Source organism: Rhinolophus sinicus, chromosome 1 (genome assembly GCF_057876585.1).
Source record: "Rhinolophus sinicus isolate RSI-liver-muscle chromosome 1, RSI-T2T, whole genome shotgun sequence".
In the NCBI taxonomy this organism is placed as follows: Eukaryota; Metazoa; Chordata; class Mammalia; order Chiroptera; family Rhinolophidae; genus Rhinolophus; species Rhinolophus sinicus.
The window spans coordinates 27,750,163-27,777,946 of record NC_142501.1 but is presented as its reverse complement, the minus strand read 5'-3'; the positions used below and the strand labels follow the sequence as shown (position 1 = coordinate 27,777,946).

At 36.6% G+C, this 27,784-nt stretch overlaps 1 protein-coding gene, 1 long non-coding RNA gene and 1 pseudogene across 2 annotated transcripts; all 3 read right to left on the bottom strand.

Moving 5' to 3' along the window:
• Nucleotides 1-4,468: 4,468 nt before the first annotated feature.
• Nucleotides 4,469-11,961, bottom strand: LOC109435531 (natural killer cells antigen CD94). Its single transcript, XM_019713471.3, has 6 exons — nt 11,781-11,961; nt 10,393-10,485; nt 10,189-10,248; nt 6,616-6,767; nt 5,702-5,805; nt 4,469-4,925 (listed from the first exon to the last, which is right to left on the bottom strand). Exons 1-6 carry the CDS (start codon nt 11,785-11,787, stop codon nt 4,784-4,786), a joined length of 558 nt encoding a protein of 185 aa, XP_019569030.3. The 5' UTR covers nt 11,788-11,961; the 3' UTR covers nt 4,469-4,783.
• A 1,381-nt stretch (nt 11,962-13,342) lies between these two features.
• LOC109435549 (ATP synthase F(0) complex subunit j, mitochondrial pseudogene) lies at nt 13,343-14,458 on the bottom strand (annotated as a pseudogene).
• A 10,097-nt stretch (nt 14,459-24,555) lies between these two features.
• LOC141568812 (uncharacterized) lies at nt 24,556-26,628 on the bottom strand. Its single transcript, XR_016020479.1, has 3 exons — nt 26,432-26,628; nt 26,225-26,287; nt 24,556-24,695 (listed from the first exon to the last, which is right to left on the bottom strand). It is a non-coding gene; the product is annotated as an uncharacterized LOC141568812 (long non-coding RNA).
• Nucleotides 26,629-27,784: the final 1,156 nt, after the last annotated feature.

Genomic DNA, 27,784 nt, shown 5'->3' with positions numbered 1-27,784 from the left:
GGAGGAAGGATGTGACTCAGATTCTCTCATGAGGTCACTTTCAAAATAATGACTGGGGCAATGTAGTCATCTGAAGGCTTGACTAGAGCAGAAAAGTAGTTTTCCAAGAGAGTCTCTCCATGTAGCTGTTGGAAATAGACTTGATTTCATTGCTAATTGTTCATAAGAGGCTTCAGTTCCTTGTCACGCGGTCCTTTCATTAGTGCCGCTCATGGGACGATAGTTGGCTTCCCCAGGTCAAGCGATCCAAAGGGAGAAAAGAGGGAGAAACCACACTGTCTTTTATAAACTAGACACAGAAGTGGCATGCTATCATTTCCACTGTATTCCAGTGGTCACACAGATCAACCCTGATACAATGTGGAAGGAAATCAGGCAAAGGTGTGTGCACCAGAAGGAGGGGATTATGGGGGAAATCTTGACGATTGGCCATAACACCTGTAGGGAGCAGGCTGTAAGCTGACAAGGGCCTTGCAGCCTGCAAGGTCATTCCTATGGGAAGCCTCGCCTCAGCATCTTCCCAGGAAAAACAAGATAACACTAATGCAGCCACAGACATACAAACTTGCCAATACACAAATAAGAATGTTCTACTGATATCTGCTTGTTCTGCTAATACTTGTTTGTATAGACAACTGTTCTAACATTGTATAAAAACTGTGTGTGAAATAAAGACTGCGCCACTGCTCCGCCATCCTTGGACGGTGGACCTCCGGATCCCAGCTTTCTTGTCTCCGTGTCTTTTCTCAATCTCCTCGCCCTTCCCCCTCAGGCAGAGCCTTCCTGGCCCTGCGGACCACTGCAAACAACTATTTTATGGATTTTCACCTATAACAGTGAACACAGCCTGATTAAATAAGACATAACTGTTTTAGTACTGTAACATTTATGAGTACAATTACAACAGTTAATATGTGATCCAAAAAGGATAAACAAAGTGGAGAGTCGTGTTGGTGCCTCCATAGTCTCATTATACACAGTTTGACAGGGGTTGGCAAACTATGGCCTATTGACCAATTTGTCTCACCATCTATTTTGGTTTATGAAGTTCCTTTGTAAGAAAGCCAAACAATCATTTACATATGTTCTGTGTCTTAAATTGCACTGCAATGGCAGAGTTGAGTAGTTTCAGAGACTGGCCTAAAAAGTTGAGAACATTTATTAACCAGTTCTTTAGAGTGTTTTTCACCCTATGCACTAGGATGTAAAGTGAAAACATTCAAAAGATCCAAAATTATGGAAATGAAAAAGGGGGTTACAGTGTATTCCAAATATTTGCAGGGCTATTTAATTAAAAGAATTCATAAAGCTCCAGTGAGCATACTTATATAATGCTTGTAATAATGGAAAATGATATTATAAAGCGGGAGAAAGAGAATTCAAAGAAGAAGGTGGGGATGAAGAATCTTCCAGGAACAATCTCCCCGATGTTCTTATTTGTACAGAGACCTATTCTTTTCCGGATGAAACTGCTTGGTTTCAGGAGAGCTGAGGCAGAAGTTTCCTGAGATCTTGTCACATAGTGGAGACAATATCTAACTGATTATCTCAATTGTAATTTATCAAGAAATAAATTGGCCTTAGGCGTCACTGAGACTTAAGAACTTAAAAATCCTTAGCATAAATAGTTAGTTAATTATTATTTGGGTAGTTAGTTAGCTCACTGTCCTTGTTATGGTCAAGAGGCAAAAACTGATGCTTAAGCATCTCTGGAGATAAGCATAGAGTTGTCCCAGTCCATCTATGAAATAATTATCTTCATTAGGCAACATTAGAGGTCACTAATGGAGGAACTAAGAATTTATATTAGGGTAACTAGAAAAGTATTTCTTGTCCTGGCACATGTGAATTGAGTCCCTAGTTATTTTATCAGAAATCAAAAGGCAGTGTTTAAATTCAACAAACTATGCAGTAGTGATTAAAACAAATTTTAAGAGTTTGTTGGTATGGTATGCAGAGCTCTAGCTAACACCTAAAGTTTCCATGCCATGATATACATCCCTATCACCCCCTCTCCTTTAGTTTCAGTGGAATTTGTAAAGACAGCCATACCTCCTTTCTCCAAGCTTCTCTTTATTGTGCTTCACAGGTATTGCATTTTTTACAAATGGAAGGCAAGACCCTCCACCAGCAAAAGGATTATGACTAGCTTTTTTGTGATAATGTCTCTATTTAGGTGGTCTGGATCCAAACCCACAATATCTCTGATGAGACTTTGACATTAATGAGGGTGTCAGATGGGCACTTTTCTTATTAGGGAGACCACTTCATGGATGGTGTCTATTCTTGACCACAGCAATATACATTTATGTGTGTGTGTGTGTGTGTGTGTGTGTGTGTGTGTGTGTGTATCATGGAATGTGGAGTACAGCATATGGAATAGAGTCAATGAAATTGTAACAGCTTATAGGATGTCAGAGGGGTAGTAGTTTGGGGGAGGGGGTTATCACTTTGTGAGGGGTGTGAATGTCTAACTATTACATTGTTTTGTACACCTGAAACCAATAAAAATAATAATAAAGGTATAAGCTAACTATTGGCAATATTGTTTTGTTATATTGTGTGTGTCTTGGACATTTCCTTACCTTTTACACTCAACACTGAGATAATCACTCAAGTATACCCTTCCATGTGCATTAGCCCATTTCACAGCAAAAAATAAAAAGCGCAAAAGAAGAAAATTAATGCGTCTTTCCCTGAGAATAATGAGAGACCTCATTTCAGAGGGAAAATATGGGGGAGGGAAATGGGGGGGAGATAGAAGGACCTTTACATAAAAGAAGTCTTTCCCATTCCAAAGACTACTAATATATTTTCAGGGCAAAGGAAAGCAGAATGCAGGTAAAAATGGGGGAAGAATAGCAAAATGAAATGGGTCAGGTGGTCCCAAATGGAGTATGACTAAAGTGATAAGACCATGCTGTGAGAGAAAAACTCTGCCGTGGGTGACCATATCCTCCATTCAACGCAGAACTTTCCATTACAATTCTGTGAAATGATAGGGGAGCCGGAAAAAACATCTGAGTTGTAATTAAGAGGCGATGGAAATTTCTATTCTCGGGGGGACAATTTTGACATAGACTATTCTCCGAAATCACACATCATCCACCGTATTTATCACCTTTTGTTTACTTATTGCTGTTGTAACTGTAATGAATGTTTATGAGTTCTCAGAAAAAACATAGATTTGGCTCTGGACACTTCATGGGTGATGATGTGAAAAGTGATCATTTGAACCTATGCTCGGGTTTGGCTACATGAAAAGAGTTGAGATTCATCCTGAACAAATATTGTGAAAATGGACCATCCGTGGTTCATTATAGAGAAAAACACTCTAAGCACGTAAAAAACAAAACAAACAATAAACAAAGATGAAATTGCCTTGTGGGGGGAAGACAGGAAGATGGGATAGTTGGGACAGAAAACTACTCAATTTCATTATCAGCTTACCTATACTGTTTTGAAATTTGTAATTAAAAACATATTACTGTGCAATCAGATGGATAATAAAGCCAAAACATGAAATATCCATTAGTACAATGCATGTTCTCTCAGACCAAGTTAAAAACATTTGAAAGATGTTATGTCCCATCCCTTATTTTTCACAATGTAACTTCAGTGCATTTTCCTAAGTCAATCTTCATACAAGAAATGTGAAGAGTTCAGCTGGTAGTCCTATTATATTTATATTTTGAGAAATAAAAAATGAGGTGTTATTCCTGGATCTTCATATATTAAATATTAATTTGGATTCTTAATTATTATGGTACAATTGAAATATAAAATTAGAAAGCAAACACAGATGTCAATATAAAATTTTTAAGATGTCTGAACAATAGTTAAAAAAAGAGAATAGGCTTTTGAAATCTGTGAGATCAGGAAATTCCCATCCAGGTCACAGGCATCAGGACTCTGTGTTCCCAGTCCTTCTGTGAAACACTCAGAAACCCCTCAATAAAATAAAATGGATTGCTCCCTCTGCCACAGAAAAAAAAGGGGAGTTGTTCATGCTTTACACATAACTTTTAGGAAGAAGTTCTTGGGATTAAGTAGTGATTAAGATTTTCAATGCACATGTAGGTGACTCTTACTGATGAATAAGCATAAGGCAAGAAACACCTGTGGAGTAAAGAAACAGCCATTGTAAATGTATGTGATCCGGACTTGTGTCCCTTCACCTTTGAAAATCTCAAAGCAATCACACAGGAACTACACATTTCAATCACACAGGAACCACATATTTGGCCAAAGATTATGATTGTTCTGCAGTGCACAGGAATTCAAGAGAAGACACACAAATGTGTTTATCTGTGAGGCTGAATGATACACATGAGGAAAGTGTCCTAGGGCAATTTTAGCTCTAAATTAAAACATATAGATGGATAAATATCCAGAAGGAACCAGCTTTCAGAAAAGTGAGGTAGAGATGGTTCTTCATAACATACACAGAACTGAAATGATGTTGATATCTATTTCATTATGTAAATTTTTTAATTCATGCAGATAAAATTTACAACAATGTATACGGAAGAGTATGTCACATGCAGTATTGAACACATGCATTAAATCAAAACATTCATGAAATTATTTATCTTGGTGCTGTATAATTTTGCCTGTAGGTGCATAATTTTATCAACCTTAAAACAGAGGGTTTAAAATATATGACACAATTATATAATAAGAAAAAATTTGAAACATTTCACCTTAGAAGTAGATAATAATAATATAAGAGGTAAACTCCTATTCTTAGCATTACTGGACCTTATTGCCCACCACTTCTGACCTAAGAAGCACCTAAATAAGCTCCTATATGCTTCTTCTTACAGATATAACGGCTTTTACTTTGACAGGCTTTATCCAGAGAATTTCCGCTTGTGCTATATGTTATGCAATTCCGTGTATTTACAGTTTGAATCAATGAAAATCTGTAATGAAAAATAAAATATTAACATATGATAAAAAGAAAAGACAATGTTCAGGGATGGTGTTTTTATTAATTGATAGAACTTTTTAAAGCATTTGAGTGAGATATTAACATACTGAGCCATTACACCTTTTTTCATTCAATAGTCACAATTTTCACGATATTACAAAAGGGATTTATTGCCTCAATAATCAATAGCATTTAGTTCAGGGATTTTCTTGTTCCTGCCATTGTTCTTAATGGTTTTAGTATATAATAAACTTTGCCACTATTTTGTTTAAAGATGTGTTGACTAATTTAGCCTAGGAAAAGAAATCAGGGCATAAAATTTTCATTGTATGATGTTGCAAATACCATGTTTATAAATGAACATGAGATTCTAAGATTACAAATATATAGAAGCCCAGCATGTTTGAAACATGAGGATGCTGAGAATATTGGGCGCCCCCAGGATAAAGAATATAATGACTATCCTGTTTTCCCAGGGCAGCTTCTGTCTGTGTGAACAACAGTACATGCACTACACATCAAAGTGTGTGTTCCAAAGAAGAAAGAGAAAATCATAGCTCTTTTATGGTCACACTAACTTCATGCCACTTGAGCATATATATGGATGTTCTAGGTGGCGCTAAAATTGCTACTGTCCTATATCTGTTCTATTTTCTGTATTCTCAGGCTCCAGAGAGGTTATTTTAGCTACGGTATCCCCAGATGTTCCAATCTTTGGTCAGACCTAAGGATAAACTCATAAAAAGACCATAAGTGGGAGAAACTCACAGATCTGGGGAGAGAGCAGAGCCATCCTCCCACTGCCAGACACGTTGTTCTTCATTGTAAGACAGTCCAATCCAGTAAAAGTTTATACTGTGGTTCATGAAACTCTGATTGGAAACAGAGACAAACATTTTAACTTAATTTGAATCTACTCTGAGAATAAAGTAAATTCAAGAAAATCAGTGTCCAACATTAGATCCAGACTTCAAGTCACTTGAACTGAAATCCTTTTTTATGTCTAGTTTAGGAGGTAGAGTCACATGTCTCATATTTTCTCACTATAAGATCCATTCATTTATGGAGACAAAATATCACAAAATCTCATTCTTAAAAGAATGAAAAAATATTATAAAGGGGTTAAATTTTCATAGAACAATTTCTTCACAGATATCAACAATCAAATTTCATCCCAAATCACCAGTATCTTGTCAGATAAAATTATCTGATAGACGTACTCAATCTCACTCAACACAGGTTCTCATGTTGGAGAAATCTTTCACTTTTTCTCAAGAATTGGGTAATTATTATGATCATGTGCTCCATGTTCATTGCATATTATATCCAAGAATGATGATAAAAACTATATAATTACCAAAGAAAATATGAATTCAAGAGCAGAACATTTAAAAACTTATTTGAATAAAAATAACGACCTATTATTTCTTCTTTGATTTCTCTAAAATGTCTCTTAAATCTTATCTATCTTGGATTTTATTCCTGTAATATAAATATTTGAGAAATTTTATGTTGGTTTTCTAATGAATGTTCTAAGGGATAAGAAATTGGTAAGTCATTATTAGTTCAAATATAACCATCCAGTTATGATCTGATTAGAGATTTCAAAGTATTCATTTTTCTTAGACAGCATATTTTTCCTAGGTCAAAGAAAGTACAAGAAACCATAATTAAATACATACTAATTCATCTTTGTTTTGCAAATGAAGTAGACTGGAATTCTGAGAGGCACAGAAATCCCTGCTTTTTGTCCAAGTTACTTTTTCATTAGAAATGAAGAAACAGTTGCATTGGTACCCAATCCACTTTTCTTGACAGGAACAGCAGTCAGAGCCTAAAAGAGAAAATGAAAGATGAATGATGACATTGGAGATTCAATTTTTTTAAAATGGTAAGTAAAAGTATATAGCTTTCAAGTACACAGTTCTATAATATTTCATCTATATATTGCACTGTGTGTTTACCACCCAGAGTTAGTTTTCCTTCTATTACCCTCTTACTCGCTTCTATTTCTCCCTCTTACCCTCTTCTATCATCCCCTCCCCTCTTCCCCCGGTGAATGCTAAAATGTTGTGGGTGTCTATGAGTTTTTGCTTGTTTGTCTTGTTTGTTGCTTTAAATTGTATGTCTCACATGTGAATGAATCATATGGTTCTCAACTTTTTCTGTGTGACTTATTTTGATTGGCATGATAATCTCAAGATCCATCCATTGTGAGACTCAATTTTTTAACTGGGATTTACTCATTCAAAACTCATTTTTTATTTGTTTCTACAAATAATCTTTGAGAATCTACTATATACACCAAAGTTCAGAGGATATTTATGTGCCTAAGGCAGACATGACCTTTTTTTTCTTGTGGATATTACAACTTCCCATAATTTATTAATTAATAAATGTGATTTAATTATGTAACGTTCATTAGGGTAATTATGCACAATAAATTCATTATGTTAAAACATCCCTTAGAAGATTGTAGGATGGGAGTGGTGGTGGTTAAAAGAATCTTTTTTTAAGGAAGTGACCCAAAGTTGAGTAAATAAGAGTATATTAAATCAAAGAGATATTTAAAGCAGGTAAACATTTTAGTATATTTCCTGAGTCAGAAAAGAGTGTGATACCTTGGGAGAAATTTGATATATATTTTGAACATTTTAGTTTCAAAATGAACACAAATAAAACAATTAGTTTAAAGTCCAGTCATATAGTTTCACTGTGATAGTACCTTGAATATGTACTATTCTCAGTGATAGCTACTCAAATCTTTGCCAAATGAATGGTGCTAATATTGTAGAGAGAATGGTGGTTACCAGTGGCTGAGAGGTGGAGGAAATGAAAACATGTTAGCCAAAGGGTACAAACTTTCACTTAGAAGATTAAAAAGTTTGAGGATCTACTGTATAACATTGTGGTTAGAGTCAACAATACTGTGTTATATACTTGTAAGTTCCTAAATAGTAGATTTAAAATCTTCTCACAATATAAAAGAAATGATTATTATTTGACATGATGGAGGCATTAGGTAGTGGCCGTCATAATCACATTGCAATATATAAGTATATCAAACGAACACATTGCATTCCTTAAAATTACACAATGTTGTACATCAATTATATCTCAATGAAGCTGGAAAAATTCTAAGAAAACCACAAATATAAGTAAATTCTATAGGATCGCAGAAGATGGTAAGATAACTTGCAGAACGTTAGGGAAAAAATATATTTAAAAAACTGGACTTGACCTGATTTGGATAAGTAGGGTCAGAATTACCAGAAATCTCTTAAAAATTGGCAGAGTACCTTAATAGACACTTCTCTCAAGAGACATACAGCAAGCAGATATATGAAAAAATGCTAAACGTCACTAGCTATTAAGGAAATGCAAATCAAAACCACAACGAGAGACTACTTCACATCTGTTGGAATAGCTATTATCAACAAGACACGTAATTACAAGAGTTGGAGAGGTTGTGGAGGAAACCCTCCTACACTGCTGGTAGGGATGTAAATTGGTACAGCCACTGTTGAAAACAGTATAGAGTTTCCTCAGAAAATTAAAAATAGAATTACCGTATGACCCAGCAATCCCTCTTCTGGGCTTCAGGATATCTATCTATTCAACATATCTGAAAAAATTTATCTGTAAAGATATACCTATGTAACTTTATTAACAATTATCACCCTTATAGACTTTAATTTTTAAAAAATTATATATGTGTGTGTGTGTGTGTGTGTGTGTGTGTGTGTGTATATGGTCTGACAATGAGGTTCACGAACTTGTTGCAACGATGTTGTTAACCTTTTTTTGGTATCAGAGGGATTATTCATTAAGAATTTGTATTAACTGGACAAACAGTGAACCAAGAATATGATTTGGAATTGCTGAAAAGGCTGCATGGGAAAGTTAGATGAAAGTGACCTGAACTTTTCTCCAACAATTCATGGCTCTTGCATCATGACAATGCACCAGCTCCCATGGCACTATCTGTGAAGGAGTTTTTAGCCAGTAAACAAATAGTTGTATTGGAACACCCTCCCTACACACCTTATCTAGCCCCCAATGCATTCTTTCTTCACCCAAAGATAAAGGAAATATTGAAAGAAAGACATTTTTATGACATTCAGGACATCAAGGGTAATACGATGACAGCTATGATGGCCATTCCAGAAAAAGAGTTCCAAAATTGGTTTGAAGGGTGGACTACGCGCTGGCATGTGTGAATAGCTTCCCAAGGGGGGTACTTCGAAGGTGACCGTAGTGACATTCAGCAATGCGGTATGTAGCACTTTTTCTAGGATGAGTTTGCAAACTTAATTGTCCTTACCTCATATATACCTCTGTGCTCATTGCAGCTTTAGTCATGGTGGCTAAGACATGGAAACACGCACAGTATCCTTCAATAGATGATTGGATAAAAAAGATATGGTATATGTACAAAATGGAATACTATTCTGCCATAAGAAATGATGAAATAGTGCCATTTGCGACAACATGGATGGATCTTGAGATTATCATGCCAAGCGAAATAAGTCAGAGAAAGTCAAGAACCATATAACTTCACTCATTTGTGGACTAGAAAACTGAAGTCAACAAAGGAACAAGACAAACAAAGAAACAAAAACTTATAGACACAGACAACAGTTTAGTGGTTACCAAAGGTTAAATGGGGAGGGGGCAGTGAGGTTAAAAGGATAAAAGGGGTTTAATATATGGTGATGAAAGGAAATTTGACTTTGGATGGTGAACACACAATGCAATACATAGGTGAAGTGTTATAGAACTGTACACTTGAAAACTATATAATTATATTAACTAATGTCACCCAAATAAATTTAATTAAAAATGAATTAATTAATTGCAGAAGTCTCTGAACTATATTCTGAATTATGGAACAAATAGAAGGAAAATTATAAAGATATAAAAGTATGAGTTATGAACAATCACGGAATGGTGAGTAGGATTAGCTGAGATATTTATTATAATTTATTTTTCATTTGTTACTTAAACACAAGTACTCATGTAGGAAAAATATGTCATTTCAGGCTAATATTTTCTTATTAATTAAATAAATAAATGCACATCTATGTAAATTAATAATTTTTACATTAGAGAACAATGAAATGGGACTATACTACAGTTAGTAGTTAAACTTGTTTTACTATGTGTAATAGTCCATGAACCTTCAGTGTGAAGAAAACAAGAAACTGTCTGTTCACCCTCTACAAACATAAAGTTTTCCAAAGTATGGAACCTACCTTCCTGCGGTTCTGTGGCTCCTGGTGATGATATTGGCCGAATACTTTGTTTAGGGAATACTATGGGAAATGATTAGAAATTACTTACTTATATACAGACTTATGGAATAACAAGTTATTATACATTAGTAGAATGAAACCTTTATTCTTAAATGTTTTCATCAGAGTTTTGATTTTAATATAGACTTGCTTACAACAACTTACGATTTTTCAACAATAATCCCAAAGCAACCATCAACAGAAGGCATGTTACTGCTAAGATCCCAGAAATCAACCTCCATGGAATGGTCCAAAAAGCTGTAGAGAAAGAGAGGTAAGGCAGTGATTTAAAGAGCAAACACAGGAGCTGAAGTTCTTAAAAGCAGAAACCTGGAAGAGAGAATTTAAAAAGTTCCTTGTTTTGACGACCCAATCATCTTGCCAAGGCAACATTGGAAAATGAAGACATTCCCTTCAGAACTCCACCCAATAACAATTATTTTATGAGATATATTTTTGTTCTTCAGTGAGATTACCCATACCTTTTCTTCTTTACCATCTCTATCTCAGAAAAATGTATTTAACATTTGTTTTTTAATTTGGCAAAGCAGCTTAGAGTACTGGAGTAAAAAGATATCAATGGGCACTAACGTGTTTTACATGCTTACATGACAGACATTTACTTTTATTTTCTCAAACAAAAATCACAAGATAGTTGCATGAACCCTGTTATGAAGATGAGCAAATTTACGATTCATTAATAACATTATTTTGTAAAGGTATCAAAGCTAGTAAATACCCAAGTCAGAAATGAAATGAAAATTTACCTAGGCCCAGAGTCCTTATTTAACATATTCTATCATTGTCTCAATGATTCTACGTAGGAGTGCACCCCCTGCTAATATCAACGCATTCTCTGCTCTAAGAAATGGCTTTTAGGTGTTCATGACTTTCAAGAGGTTTTACAGGGAAGAAAAGACATAAGAGCATCTGTACCCAGTGCAATGAGAAGGTCTCCAACGAATGCATGGGCAATTCCTTGGAGAGCTGGATTCATTTCGCAGCACATTGAATTATACATAAGCAACCATTTTTTACAAGAACATTACATTTTCTCATGACCAAAACTAGTTGTTTATACCCTTACCCTTAAAACAATTTAAAATTAGGAGATTCTGCATTAACATCAGGACACTCCCAAAAGAGTGTGAGTCATTAACAACAGTCCCACATGACAAACAGTTAGTCTGGGTGGTTTTTGATGTAACACAAAAGGTAAATTTTTAAATAATACTTTTAAGCATTGCATCTTATATATTTGACATTCTCTCATTATGTTAGAATTATGCTGCTCATAATTTAGATGAAAATTCAGTTGTCATTCAAAATTTAGAGCTTTCCCTCTCAGAATCACCTCTTTAAACCTGTTAAAGAAGATTCACAAGATCATTTTTAAGTTACAGAATAAAGAATGAGAGCAATAATATGAAGTGGAAAATCCTGACACTCTAAAATGTATTTTATCTGAAAGTAGGCCGTGAAATTAGCCATATCCATAAAATAAAATTTCTGCTAATTTTTATTTTTTAATTTTATGACTTGGGTTGACATACCTGCCATGAGAAATGTTATTCCAGTGTCGATACCAGGAAGCCACGATGTGTGCTTTTTCAAGAAGCACGTTGTTGGATCACTGACTTGAGCTGGGGGCTAGGAATCTGAAAGTTGTATATGTAGAAATTTAAAAGAAAAAGGAAAAGAAAAACTGTGTGTATAAGCAGTGTTCTTCATGAGACACGGTGTACGATATGAACAAGAAGCAGTAAAATCACTATCTTCTAAAATGTTATGGAAACCACAACACAGGAAATTCTCAGTGCACATGTGTAATGCCAATTACTTTCCTCAGAAAACAAGGTGAGAGAAAGTTTTTTTTTTAATGTTTAAATATTAATCACCTTTTTAAAATATTTGGAACATAGGAAAAAAGATAGGCAAATCAAAGGTGAATTAACTTAGTATAATGAAGTTCCACAAAGTATTTTCCTCTTTTAATAATGAGAAACATTTGTAATTTACCTTGATTACAGTATTTGGCATATGTTAGCTCACTTATTTCTGAAAAGAATAAAGATACATAAATATACTCATTTTAATGATAAGAAAACTAAGGAAGAACTACGTACATGAGTAAAGTTACCAACTTTGAAACTCAGGCAGTCTTTCTCCAGAACACATATTCAAAATATTTCAAATCAAGCCTATCTCTCTGTGTCTGTGTGTTTTGTTGATTTTTATTTCTTTTCTTTAGCTAAGAGTGGTTACTATTTCCATCTCTCATTTATGTGCTTCTGATTGCTGCCGCATTAACCCACCATAGAAATGCAAAGATCAAAAAGGAAGAATCAGAGTGACTTTCCCATTACTGTTCCATGTACACACACATCCACACCTGGTCTCTATGACTGCCTCAGTTGGTCTACGCCCCACCCTTCAATGCCTCATCACATGAGCCTTAAACCTTCCTTCAACATGTGACTCTCCATTTTTCTGGTCCCTTGAAGTCCTTCGAACATGACTACAGCTGCTTTTTTATCTTATTTGTACTAATATTTTAGTAGTATGTTTTTCGTTGTGTTGTCTCATTCAGATAGTATACTGACAGTTGAATTTACATGCTTTTTGTCCTGCAAAGAATAACCTTATCAGGGCAAAATTCAAATGTGGGACAGATGGGCAGAATAAGCATCTTGAAAGTAGAGACCTTGATCTATGATTAAGTATCTGGAAATATAAACTACCATTCACCCCATAGGAACCAGACTCCCTCCCAATTTATTTTTTTTTAATTTGTGTAACATCAGACGTGTGAATGCCTAGATCTGATTCCCAACTTCTACAGTAACTGAGATATCTACTCTTCACTGGCCCAGGAATCCTAAGGCTGGAATGGCTCAGTGAGAGTGACTGCAGATGCTGTCACAGGACCTACTGAGGATAGGATGGGTACACAGGGGAGCTGAGAGAACCCTCGGTGCAGGCAGAGGTCTATCTCACAGGTACATTTATTCATGCCATGAATAAATATACAGCGATGTGCATGGTCCCTCTAACAGCTTGCTGAAATTTACAGCAGGGCTAATGTTCCATCTGATGGAAGTCCAGGTAGCACTGGTTAGTGATGGCCATGGGCAGGTGTAGGGCTCGAAGCTTTCAAAGTTTTACTTCTTTACATACTGATTTCGTAAATGGCGAAGCTCATCAGCCTCATCCCTGCCCAGATCTCCTGGTAAACCTGGGTGTAGTAGGGGTTCATGGGGACCCAAACATTTTAATGAGGCTTTAAAACATCTCGCAGTAGGACCAATGGCTCAGGCCGCCCCAACCCACAGTCAAGGTCTTGGGAAGGTCACCGAATGTGCAAGTGGTGCATATGGCCCTCTGAGAGCCAAACAAATTTTTTGTTTGTTTATATTTTTATGTTTAAGCATTATAATATTTCCATACATGAAACTTTTTGTAAAATTTGGCATTTTCAACCTAAAAACAAAAGCAATCAAACAAACAACAACAACAAAAGAAAAAACAGAAAAAAAAAGAGAGAAAACAAGGACTGTGATTTGATTTCTCAATTTCTGTGAGGTTAAAATTTCCATCCTTTAATATGCATTGTGTAAATAGAGCTACTTTCACTGAAACACCAAAATGAATAAAATTTAAGTGCTTACCTGATAATGTAAACATGAAAATTCTTCATCCACATTTTATGCAAATCCAAGTTGAAAGAGATAATGTATATGATCCCTTGCCCACTTGAAGTCTATTCTTTTTTAGTTTTAATGTTGGACGAAGTTGAACTAGCAAAAACTGCCTAATTTTTCTCATTTTTACAACATGTAACATCGCTTTAACTAAATAGATTAAGATTTTGCTTTCAGTTTTTGTTTTGAAATGGTACTATTTTGTGACAGAACATATAGAAGGGGTCATTACTACACTTTCAACAGTAATAGGACCACCTTCATTTGGAAGTTATTCTAAGTTTTCAGAATCATATTTGATGAAACTTAATTTAACCATTGTCTTTTTCTTCTTCTTAGTTGACTGACTCAGAAGTAAAATCCATCAAAGATGTGTTCAATTCAAAAACTCAAGACAGAAGTCACAAAGAAGATAATCCTTTCTGAACTGGGAACCATAACTGATTGCTTCATTCCTATAAATAGGCACATGAATTGTTTGTGTGCCAGTTTCCCTGTCCATTACCTACACTTGGAGCAGAGGTCAGCATTGCCCCACTCCCACCCCTCAAGATATTTGGTGAAGTCTGCCCAACCAATATCTGCAATTCTGTATTTAGTTTTGTCTGTTTTTGAAATTTATATATTTAGAACAATATAAAATCTTTTCTGTCTAACTTATTTTCCTCAATTTCTTGTGATAGTCATTCAAGAACTTATATCCATCTTATTGATGATAACTAAGCTACATGTAAAGAACTGTGGCTGGTGGATAAGACCCACTGATTCATTTGAATTAGTTGGGGTCCAATTTCAATACTGGAGTAGGGTCAACTTTACGAAAACAAAATGGATCACAATGATTCTATAAAGGAAATTTCGAGGCATGGAATTTTGGGAAGTGGCTGACTCCTTTCAATAAGTTTTCATGGGGGAGGGGGAGTTGTTTGTTTTTTCTTTTGGTTTGTTTCCTTTTTCCCTTAAGATAGGCCTTTATGAATGAGTCTACCGCTAAGTTCAACACTTAGCAACCTAAAAGACTAAACACTTACTGTATCACAAGGTTTCTGATGGGTTAGGAATCCTTGAACAACTTAGCAGAATGGATGTGACTCAGGTTCTCTCATGAGTTTGCTGTAAAGATGTGGACTGGGGCTATGTTGTCATCTGAAGGCTTGGCTAGGGCTGGAAAGATGGCTTGCAAGTAAAACTCATTACATAGCTGTTGAAAATATACTTTATTTCATTGATGGTTGTTCATAAGAGGCTTCATTCAGTTCCTTGTCACATGGTCCTTTCAACAAAGTTACTCTTGACAGGACAGCTGGCTTCCCTCAGATCAAGTGATCCAAAGACAGAGAAGAGGAAGAAGCCATACTAGCTTTTAAGATCTAGACTCAGAAGTGGCATGCTATCACTTTGACTGTATTTCACTGTTCACACAGATTGACTCTGATACAATATGGAAGAAAATCATGCAAAGTTATGTGCACCAGAAGGTGGGGATCATGGGGTCATCTAACAGATTGGCTATAACATCTACTTTACAGATTTTCACATTTTGTAGTGAACACAGACTGATAAAGTAAGACAGAAGTGTTTTAGTTATTATAAAATGTATAAGTAAATTTATAACTGTTGTGATGTGACCTAAAAAGGATAAGGAAAGTGGAGAGTGAGTTGGTGTCTACAGTCTCATTATGCACAGTTTGACAGGGGTTGGCAAACTATAGCCTGTGAACCAAAGTTATCCCAACATCTATTTTTGTAAATAAAGTTTCCTTGTAACATAGCTAAACCACTTATTTACATATTTTCTATGTCTTCTTTTGCACTACAATGGCAGAGTTGACTAGTTTCAACAGAGACTGGCCCATATTTACTATCCAGTTCTTTAGAGTGTTTTTCACCCCATGTACTAGGATGTAAAGTGAAAACATTCAAAAGGTGCAAAATTATGGAAATAAGAAAGGGGGGTTACATGTTCCAAATATTTTCAGGTTTACTTAATTTAAAGAAATCATAAGTCTTCAAGGAGCACACTCATATAGTGCTTTTAATAATGGCAAATAATATGATACAACTGAAGCCTCTTATGAACATCCATCAATGAAATAAAGTATATTTCAAATGCGGGCGGGGTGGTGAGGCACCAAGAAATATCTAGGAACATGCTTCCCAAATTTCTTCATAATTGTACGAAGACCTGATTCTTATCTGGACGAAACTGTTGATATTGTACCGATATTTATGTGATGAATCTTGATTTCAGAAAAGCTGAGGCAGAAGTTTCCTGCAGAGTCTGGTCACTTAGTAAAGACAGAATATCTAACCAATTATCTCAACTGAATATCTAACCATTATGCTGTAAATCTGAAATGAATACAAAATAACACTGAATGTTAACTGTAATTGAAAAATTTTAAAAGGGGGGGAAGGTGAAGGGGAATAAGAGGTCCAAATTTCCATGTATATAACAAATAAATCATGAGAATATAATGTACATCATAGGAAATATAATCAATAATATTGTAATAGCATAGTATGGTGTCAGATGGTTGCTGGACTTGTCATGGTGATCATTTCTTTAGGTACATAAATGTTGAATAACTATGGTGTACACCTGCAACTAATATAATTTTGTATATCAGCTATATTTTTAATAAAAATCTTTAAAAATAAATAAACAAATTGGCACTAGGTACCACCTGAGAATTTTGAACTTTTAAAAACTTGGCATAAAATAGTTAGTTAGTTAGTTAGTTAGTTAGTTAGTTAGTTAGTTAACTGTCCCTGTGATGGCCAAGAGGTAAAAACTGATGTTGAAGTATCTCTGGAGATAAGCAAAGAACATCCTAGTCCTGCTGTAAAATAACTATCTTTATTAGGCAAACTTTGATATCTCTAATGGAAAAACTAAGAATTAATATATTGGGGTAACTAGAAAAGTATTCCTTGTCCTGGCACATGTGAATTAAATTCCTAGTGACCTCATCAGAAATCAAAAGGCAGTGTTTAAATTCAGCAAACTATTGAATGGCAATTAAAACAAATTTTAGGAGTTGTTGGTATGGCGGTCAGAGGTCCAAGACGACCCCCGAAGTTTCCATGCCCCACACTTGTATAATCACCCCCCCTTGAATTTCGTGAGGATTTGTAAATACAAGCATACCTCCTTTTGGGGAGCTCCTCCTTATTACGCTTCACAGGTGCTCCATTTACAAAGGCGGGCAGGATCCTCCTGCCAGCAAAAAGACTATGACTAGTTTTTCTGTGTGTGTGATTGTCATGCAGGGTCTCTAGTCCTGCTCCCCACATAAGAATGCAGGATATGGAGGCCAAAAAGGAACACCCACGGAGCCATAGATAGGGGAGTCATACCACTAAAGTCTCGCTGGAGGCTGGGTTGGAGACACTGGAAGCAGGAGCCACACTATCTGCAACCTGCTGTCCACTTTTCTACCAGCCAAACAACCCCACTTGCTAACTGTAATCTGAGCTTGCCAGATCAGCCACCATCTTCTTGCTAGCCCCCATTTGCTGCTAGCATAGCCACAGCAGTTATTTTAGTGGCCAATGGCTCACTGGTTACAGCGGACGGCCAGCTAGCCACAGCTGATGGCCATCCAATCACAGATGATGGCCATTTACTACCTGAGCCAGCACTTTTCCACATGAGGCTAAGAGCCTGGAAATTGCACTCCTGGCTCTGTCCCCATACTCCACTCCTACAGGGTCTCGCCTCACAATCTACATGACAAGCGGCTTCCACGAGGGGCACTGTGCGAGGAGTCTGGAGATGAATGCAATATCCTGGACACAGCCAGGCTCTCTGGGCAAAGCCACGGTTTCTCAGGGCACCATCAGTCCTTCTGGACACAGCCAGACTTCCTGGGCTTCTTAGGGTACGGCCAGTCTCCCCGGGCACAGCCAAGGCCTCTCAGGGCACTGCCAATCTCTCTGGACACAGCCAGACTTCCTGGGCTTAGCCAGTGTTCTCAGGGCATTGCCACTCTCTCTGGGCCTCTCAGGGTAACATGATGGAACAACAGCAACTCACAGTCAAGGTGCTTACATATTCTCGATGGCGGCTGGTGAAGACACAAAAGCAAACATCCACCAGTTCCCCTACATGGTGGTATGTTCCCAAACCAACCATCAAGCAGTCCATTAAATTAGGGATGGAAGGCAATTCCCCATAGTCCATAGTCATTCACCAGGGCTGTCCTGGGGGTGAGGGACGACTTTGACCTCACCCTTATCTCCCACGGAGGACTCAGCAAGCGTTTCCTCCTGGGACTACAAGTCCTGCATCCGGGTTGCCTCAGCAAGAACTTCCCAGCCCACAGGGCCGCAACGACCTTCGCTTTCTCCGGCCTATGCTGGTTGGGGAACTGTCCATGTCCTCCCACCTCTCCACGGGGTCCAGCTCTCCAACAGCTGCTCCTCCTGGTCTTCCTGGGATTGAGTGTTCATACACACAAACTGCTCCACCACTCTTCGGAGAGCCTTGGCCGGCACCATATCCTGCCGACTATACCATGTGTCATGCAGGATATCACACGGGATCTCTAGTCCAGCTCCCCACATAAGAACGCAGGATACGGTGAGGCCAATAGATAGGGGAGACATACCACTATAGTCTCACTGGCGGCTGGGTTGGAGACACAGGAAGCAGGAGCCACACGATCTGCAACCTGCTGTCCACTTTTCTACGAGCCAAACAACTCCACTTGCTAACTGTAATCCGCGCTTGCCAGCTCAGCCACCATCTTCTTGCTAGCCCCCATTTGCTGCTAGTGTAGCCACAGCAGTTATATTAGTGGCCAATGGCTCACTGGTTACAGCTGACGGCCAACTAGCCACAGCTGATGGCCATCCAATCACAGTTGATTGCCATTTACTACCTGAGCCAGCAGCTTTCCACACGAGGCCGAGAGCCTAGAAATTGCATTCCTGGCTCTGTCTCCACAGTGCTACTTCCTTTATTAAAGTGATCTGGAACCAAACTGTCAATATTTTCAAGGTATGCCTGTATGATGGGATGTGACTCTGTAATTAGAATACATTAAATGGCAAAGATGAGGCTATTTTTCAGATGTAATTAAGGTTCCACATTAGCTAATTTTTGTTAATTGAAAGACATATTATTACGGGTTATCCTGACTTAATCAGAAGAAAAGTTAAAAGAAAGTATACAGGTCAACTAGAAAGAGGAGTCAGAGAAGCTCTCCACATGGCCTTGAAGAAGAAAGCAGCCATGGTGTGACTGCCAGTGCAGAAGGGCAGCTTTGGGACCTGAGGGTCTCAGTCCTACAACCACAAAGTAGAAACTCTGCCAACAGCCTCAGTAAGCTTGGAAGAGGAAGCTGAGTTTCACCTGAGAATGCAGCCTAGCCAAGACCCTGGTTCCAGCCTTGTGGAACCATGAATAAAAGAAGCAACTAACCCATGCCCAGTTTCTGATCCATAAATAATGCAATAATAAACATGTGTTGTTTTAAGTTTCTAAAATTCTCATATTTATTATGCACCAATAAATAACACATATACACATGCAGGATAGTTCATTTGGGTTACAGGCTGTCATGCAGGGCGGCCTTGGGGGTCTCTGCTCCCGCTCCCCACACAAGAACACAGGATATGGTGAGGCCAAAAAGGAACACCCACGGAGCCATAGGTAGGGGAGTCATACCACTACAGTCTCACTGGAGGCTGGGTTCACTGGACGTGCGACTTGCTGTCCGTTTTCTCTGCAACCGACCGACGACTCTCCTTCACTCTCCTCCACTCTCCTCCACTCTCCTTGGCTCTCCTTCGTAGCCGCAGCAGTTATATTAGTGGCCAATGGCTCAATGGCTACAGCTGACAGCCAATCAGCCACAGCTGATGGCCATCTACTACCCGAGCCAGCACCCCTCCACGTGAGGCCGAGAGCCTGTAAACTACTTTCTGGGGCTCTGCCCCCACACAGGCTAAAATTAAGGAAGCATAATCTGAGTATTTGCAATATAATTCATTATATTTTTATGGTTTTTGCACATTTCCTTACCCACTCCCTTTAGTTCTACATCTAGCACTGATATAGTAACCCACTTATATCTTTCCACGTGCATTAGCCCATTTCCAAGCAAAAAATAGAGAGTAAAAAGAAAAATAATGTGTTTTTTTCCAAGAATATATCAGAAATCCCAACTCAGAGAAAAAAATATATTAGGTAGAAAGACTGTGTGGCCAGAGCCAGGAGTGCAATTTCCAGGCTCTCGCCCTCACACGCAAAGGGGCTCACTCGGATAGTAAATGGCCATCAACTGTGATTGGATGGCCATCAGCTGTGGCTAGTTGGCCGTCAGCTGTAACCAGTGAGCCATTGGCCACTAATATAACTGTTGTGGCTACGCTAGCAGCAAATGGGGGCTAGCAAGAAGATGGTGGCTGAGCTAGCAAGAGTGGATTGCAGTTAGCATGGTGGATTGCAACTAGCAAGTGAGGTTGGTTGGCAGAGAGAAATGGATGGCAGGTTGCGGATAGTGTGGCTCCTGCTTCCTATGTCTCCAACCCAGTTGCCAGAGAGACTATAGCAGTATGACTCCCCTATCTGTGGCTCCGTGGGTGTACCTTTTTGGCCTCACCATGTTGTGCATTCTTATGTGGGGAGCGGGACCAGAGACCCCGCATGACACCCTGCATGACAAAGACCTTTATGTAATGGAAGTCTTTCCCATCCCAAAGGCTATAAAGATATTGTTAGGATGAAGGAAAGCAGAATGCATGCCAGCATGGAAGGCATATAATAAAAATGAAATGGGTCATATGGTCCTGGACTGTGTATGACCAACATGAGAAGACCATGCTGTGAGAAAGACACTCTGCCATGTGTGACCATATCTTCCATTCAACACAAAACTTTCCATCACAATTCCCTGAAATATGGAAACTGAAAACACCTCTGAGCTATAAAGAGGAGGCAATAAGAATTTTATTCTCTCAGTGAAGACAAGTTTAACATAAATTATTCTCTGAAATTAGACATCATCCAACATATTTTGCACTTTCTGGCCCTTCACTGTTCTTGCAAATGTAATCAGTATTCATGACTTCTCAAAAAAAAAGTCAGATTTGGCTCCAGGCACCTCATAGGGTGATGACTTGAAAGGTAATAATTTGAGCGTAAACTTGGATGTGGCTGAATGAAAACAGCTGAGCTTTATCCTGGACAAAATTATGAAAATAGACCATCCTGGTTCATTACAGAAAAAGAAAAAACACAAAAAAACACTTTAAGCAGGAAACAAACAAACTAAACAAACAGGAAACTCGGAGAAAATTGTCTTATGGAAAGAGGACAGAGAGACAGGTGAGTTGGGACAGAAAACTACTGATGTTTGTCATAAGCTCATCTAAACTATTTTGTAAAATGTAATTAAAATGTAGTCCTTGAAACCACATGGACAACAAAGCCAAAACATATAAAATATCCAGAAAGTACAAGCATGTCCTCTTAATCCAAGTGAAATATTTTAAAGATGTTATATTATATCCTCTTTTTCTCATAATATAACTTAAGTGCATTTTTCCTAAGTCAATCTTCATGCAAGAATGTGAAGAGTTCATTTTTATAGTCCTATTATATTTATATCTTGAGAAAGAAATAAGACATCCTTTCCTCGTCCTGGCTTCTTATATATTAAAAATCAATTTGTGTTCTTAACTATTATCATTTAATTAAAATATAGTACTAGTAAGCAAATAGAGCTATCAATATAAATTTCTTAAGATGTATATGCAACATTAAAAAAAGATAAAAAAGGAATTGGCTTTTGAAATCTGTGAGGTTGGAAAAATCTTATCCAGATCACAGGAATTAGAACTTAGGGTGTTCTTACCCCTTCTATGACACACTCAGAACACCCTTCATAAAATGGGAAAATGGGTGGCTCCTTCGCCCACCAAAGGAAAAAAAAAAAGAAGGGAATTGTTCAGTACTTAACACTTAACTTTTAGGGAAAGTATTGATTAGAGATTAAGGTCGCCAATGCACATGCAAATGACTTACTAATGGATAAGCCTGAGGCAAGATAGGTCTGTAGAGTAAGAAATGGGTATTGGAAATTTCTGTGATCAGGGCTCCCCTCCCTTTACCTTTGCAAAATCTGAAAACAATCACCCATGACCCATATATTTAGCCAAAGATAACTGTCCTTCAGAACACAGCAGCATCAAGGGGAGACATACAAATGTGTTACCCTCTAACACTGGTTGACACACATGAGGAAACTGTCATATGGCATTTTCAGCAACAAATTAAAACATATAGATGGATAGATATTCAGAAAGAACTGACTTCTGGAAAAGTAAATGAAGATGGGAATTCCCAATTTAGTATTTCACACAAAGGTTTATAATGATGTTGTATATACTATTTGATGTGAATTTTTCTATTTAAATTCTTGCAGAGAAAATCTACAAGAATGTATGCCTAAGAATATATTACATTCAATATAGAACATAGGCATTAAATAAAAATGTTCATAAACTTCTTTATTTTTATGCTTTATAATTTCAAGTGTAGGTACACAAATTTTATCAATTTTAAAACACATGGTTTCAGACTTATGAATATTATAAGATATCATACAAAACATTTTTCAGATCCGAGAAGTAGATAATTAGTAATAATATAAGAGTAAAGTTACCATTCTCAATAATACTGGACCTTCACTGCCCACCCCTTCTGCCATAAGAAACTCCTAAATAAGCTGCTTCTCACAGATTAATGATTTTTTTCTTCCACAGGGTTCGTCAGAAACATTTCTTCTGCTTGTGCTATACGGTATACCACTCTGTGTATTTACGGTGCGAGAGAATAAAAGTCTGTAATGAAAAATAAAATGTTAACATATGAGAAAAGGAAATGAGAATGTTTAGGAATGGTGTTTTTTATTAAATGATGGAAATTTTAAAAGCTTTTGAATTCAATATTAACATACTGAGTGATTTTATCTTTTTCATTCAATAGCCACAGTTTTCACAATTTCAAATACAATATTACTGAAACTCAGTTATTGCTTCAATAATCAATAGCATGAGGCAAGCGATTTTTTGTTCTTTCCATTGTTATTAATGGTTTTGATATATAATAAACTTTGCCTCTACTTTATTTAAAGATGTGTTGACTAATTTAGTCTAGGAAAAGAAATCAGAGCATAAAATTTGTCATTGCATGATGCTGCAAATACCACGTTTATGAATTAAAATGAGATTCCAAGATTACAAATATAGAGAAAATAAGCACTGTGTATTTGAAACATAATGGATGCTGAGAATATTGGGCTCCCCCAGAATAAAGAATAGAATGACTATCCTGTTTTCCCGGGACAGCTTCTGTCTGCGTGAGCATCAGTACATGCACAACACATCCATGTGTTTGTACCAAGGAAGAAAGAGAAAGTCAAAAGCTTTTTTATGGTCACAAGTACACTAACTTCATGTCACTTGAGCATAAACTTGGATGTTGTAGGTGGGGCTAAAATTGGTACTGTACTGTATTTATTCTCTTTTCTGTATTCTCATGCCTTAGACAGATTATCTTAGCTACAGTGTTCCTGGATGTTATATCCTCTAGTCAAACCTAAGGATAAACTCATAAAGAACAGCAAAGACTGGGACTGCCAGGAAACTTACTGATCTTGCGAGAGCAGAGCCATCCTTCCGCAACCAGGCACCATGTTATTCATTGTAAGACCATACAATCGAGGAAAAATGTGGACGGGAGTTCATGAAATTCTGATGGGAAACAGAGACAAACATCTTCACCTAATTTGAATCTACTCTGGGAATACTGTACTTTCCAGAAAGTCAGTGTCCAGCATCAGATCCAGACTTGAAATCACTCAAACTGAAATCATTTTTAACGTCTAGCTTAGGAGGTATAGGCACATGTCTCATATTTTCTCACCTACAAGGCCCATTCATTTATGGAGACAAAATATCACAAAATCTCATTCTTGAAGGAATGAAAAATGTTATAAAGATAATTGGAGTTTTCATGGAACGCTTCCTTCACAGGAGATCAACAATCAAATCTGATCTCAAATAAACTGTATCCTGAGGGTTAAATGTCTTAGATATACCTGCTCAACCTATGCTCAACACAGGTTCTTCCTGCATCTGGAGAAATTTTTCAGTTTTTCTTAAGAATTGGGTAATTTTCATGGTCATATTCTCCACATTCATTCCACATCATAATCAAGAATGATGGCAAAAGCTATATAATCACAAAATAAATTATGTATTCAATCAAAGAACTAAAAATTACAAAGTTGTTTAGTTGGTTCTTTTAATGAAAAATAATGTCCTGTTATTTGAACAGGACACCTCTATTTAAACACCTCTTGAACTTTATCTGGCATCTATCTTGATTTGTATCCCAATCATATAAAAATTTCAGAAATTTTATGTAGGTTTTATAGTGATTGTGTTAAGGTATAAGAAATTAGTAAGTCATTACTAGTACAAATATAACCATCCATTCACTATCTGATTAAAAACTTGAATCAAAAGTAGTCAGCTTACTTAGATAATATTGTTATACTAATATTGAAGAACAAAGAAAATATAAGAACCAGAATTAAATACATGCCTGTTCATCTCTGTTTTGCTACTGAAGCAGACTGGAATTCTAAGAAGCACAGAAATCCCTACTTTGTACCCCAATTCTTCTTTCATTAGAAACAAAGTAACATCGGTACTCAATCCAGTTTTCTTGGAAAGAACAGCAGCCAGAATCTAAGAGAAAAAAATAAACCATGATTGATGGCATTGGAGATTCCATTTTTTCAGTGCTATTTACTCATTCAAAAATCATTTGTTATTTATTTTATTCTAGAAATATTCTTTGAGAGTCCACTACATCCTCAAGAGTTTAGAGGATATTAATATGAATGAGTCAAATGTGACCTTTTTCCCCAGGGAGATTATATTCTATAGATAGGGACAGAATTACATAATTTCCAATGATTTATTAATTATATTTAATGATAATTTGGGTGATTACACATAAGAAATTAAGTATGTTAAACATTGTGTATCAGAGCATAGGGTGGGGATAGGTAGGTACTTAGAAGAAACTTGTTTTTGAGGAAGTTACCCAGAGTTGAACTCTTGCTGTGTAAATAGATTAAACTAGATGAAAGAGATAATTAAAGGATGAAAGTATTTAAGAATATTTCTCGGGTCAGAAAAAAATGTGGTACATAGGGAGAATTCGGATACATATTTTGGATATTTTATTTTTAAAATAACTATAAATAAAACAATTACTTTGATATCCAATCATACAGTTTTCCAGTAATAGTACCTTGAGCATTTACTATCTTCAGTGATAAGAGTGATGACACATGGTATGTACTCAAATCTTTGCCAAATAAATGGTGTTCAAGTTGTAGATTAGAATGTTGCTTACCAGTGTTGGGGGTGGGGAAAATGGAGAAATGTGGGCCACAGGGTACAACTTTGGAGTTAGAAGATGAATGAGTAGTGGGGATCTACTGTATACCACTGTGATTATAGTTAACAATACTGTATTATATACACGTAAGTTGTTAAAATTGTATATGTTCTCACCACAAAAAAGAAAAAGGTAATTGTGTGACATGATGGAGGCATTGAGTAGTGCTATGGTGGTGACTGTATTGCAATTTCTAAGTGTATCAAATCAACACTTTGTACACCATACGCTTATACAATGTTATGCATCAATTATATTTCAATAAAGCTGGAAAAACACTAAAGGAACAAAACTATAAATAAATTCTGTATAATCACAGAAGATGGAGAGACAACTTGGAGAGCATTTGGAAAAATGTATTTAAAAAAATTGGACTTCGTTCTGGCTTACATGGGATGACTAGGGTCAGAATTACAGAAATCTCCACACTCTATTCCGAGTCATGGAAGAAGCTGGAGCAAACTTAGCGATACGAAAGTATGAACCCTGAGCAAACACAGGCAGGTAGTTAAGTGTAATATTACTATAATTTAGTTTTGGTTTATAATTTAAACGTGACCACTCATATAGGAATAAAATATGTCATTTCAAGTCAATATTTTCTTATGACTTAAATATAGAAATCATGCAATAACAATGTAATTTAATAATTCTTACATTAAGAAATATTGAGATGAGACTAACATACAATTTGTAGGTAAACTTGTTTTTAACTAAAAGAAATATCCCATCACGCTTCCTTGTGAGATAAGTAAAAAAAATGTTCATCCTCTACCAACACTGTGATTTTCCAAACAATAGAACATACCTTCCTGGGGTTCTGTGGTGCACCCTTGAGATGACATTGGGTGAATAACTTGATTAAGAAGTACTATAAGAAAGGGTTAGAAATTTACTTCATTAGATATAGGCTTATGAAATAACAAAATATTACACATTAGTAAAATGAAACCTTCATGTGAAATGGTTTCATCATCGCTTTGCTCTTTACATAGACTTGCCTATAAAAACTTACAGTTTTTCAACGTTTCCAAAGTAGCCATCAGCGCAAGGCACAATACTCCTAAAATCCCAGAAATCAACCTCAATAGAATGATCTGAGTATCTGTAGAGAAAGAGAGGTAGGGCAGAGGCTTAAAGAGCAAACTTCTAAAAAGAATGTATCAGAGAGAGAATTTAAAAAGTTCTTTGGTTTGACAACCCAATCATCTTGCCAAGGCAACACTGGAAAATGAAGACATTCCCTTCAGAACTCCACTCAATAACAATAATTTTGTGAGATATACTTTTGTTCTTCAGTGAGATTACCATACCTTTTCTTCTTTACCAGCTCTGTCTCAGAAAAATGGATTTAGCATTTGTTTGTGTGTTATTTTAATTTGGCAAAGGAGCTTAGAGTACTGGAATAAAAAGATATCAACATGCACCAAGTTCTGTTTTACATGCTTACATGACAGACATTTACTTTTTTTTTCCTCAAACAAAAGTCACAAGATAATTGTATGAATCCTGTTATGTAGATGAGCAAATTTACGATTCATTAATAACATTATTTTGTAAAGGTATCAAAGCTAGTAAATACCCAAGTCAGAAATGAAATGAAAGTTTGTCTAGGCACAGAGTCCTTATTTAACATATTCTATCATTGTCTCAATAATTCTACTTAGGAGTGCGTCCCCCTGCTAATCTCAATGCATTCTCTTCTCCGAGAATTCTCTGCTCAGGGTGATCATGGCTTTGTAGAGGTTTTACAGGAAAGAGAAGACATAAGAGCATCTGTACCCAGTGCAATGAGAAGGTCTCCAACGAATGCATGGGCAATTCCTTGGAGAGCTGGATTCATTTCGCAGCACATTGAATTATACATAAGCAACCATTTTTTACAAGATCATTACATTTTCTCATGACCAAAACTAGTTGTTTATACCCTTACTCTTAAAACAATTTAATATTAGGAGATTCTGCATTAACATTAGGACACTCCCAAAAGAGTTGTCATTAACAACAGTCCCATGTGACAAACAGTCTGGGTGGTTTTTGGATGTCGCAACAAAAGTGGTAAAAAACGACAATAACAACAAAAAACACTTTTAAGCAGTGTATCATTGGTATTAAGCATTCTCCATCTATGCTATGCTAGAATTATGTTGCTCTTAATTTTACCTGATCAATTCTATTCCCACTCAGAATTTAGAGCTTTCCCTGTCAGAAGCCACTGTGTAAGCCTGTTGGAAAAGCTTCACAAAATCATTTCTAAGTTAGAATACAGAATCAGAGAAATAAAATTCACTGAAAAATGCTGATACAGGGCAAGCCTAAAAATTTCCTTTTTTTTCTTCTTAAAGCATGCCCTGAAATTAGCCATATC

Bases quoted from the DNA above. Each gene is read 5' to 3' on its own strand.
- LOC109435531 (XM_019713471.3), bottom strand. The intron at 6,768-10,188 runs GTAGGTTCCATA...TTTCTCTTTTAG, and splicing joins AGCCACAGAACCGCAGGAAG to GCTCTGACTGCTGTTCCTGT. The intron at 5,806-6,615 runs GTATGTATTTAA...GTTTCCAATCAG, and splicing joins TGCAAAACAAAGATGAATTA to AGTTTCATGAACCACAGTAT.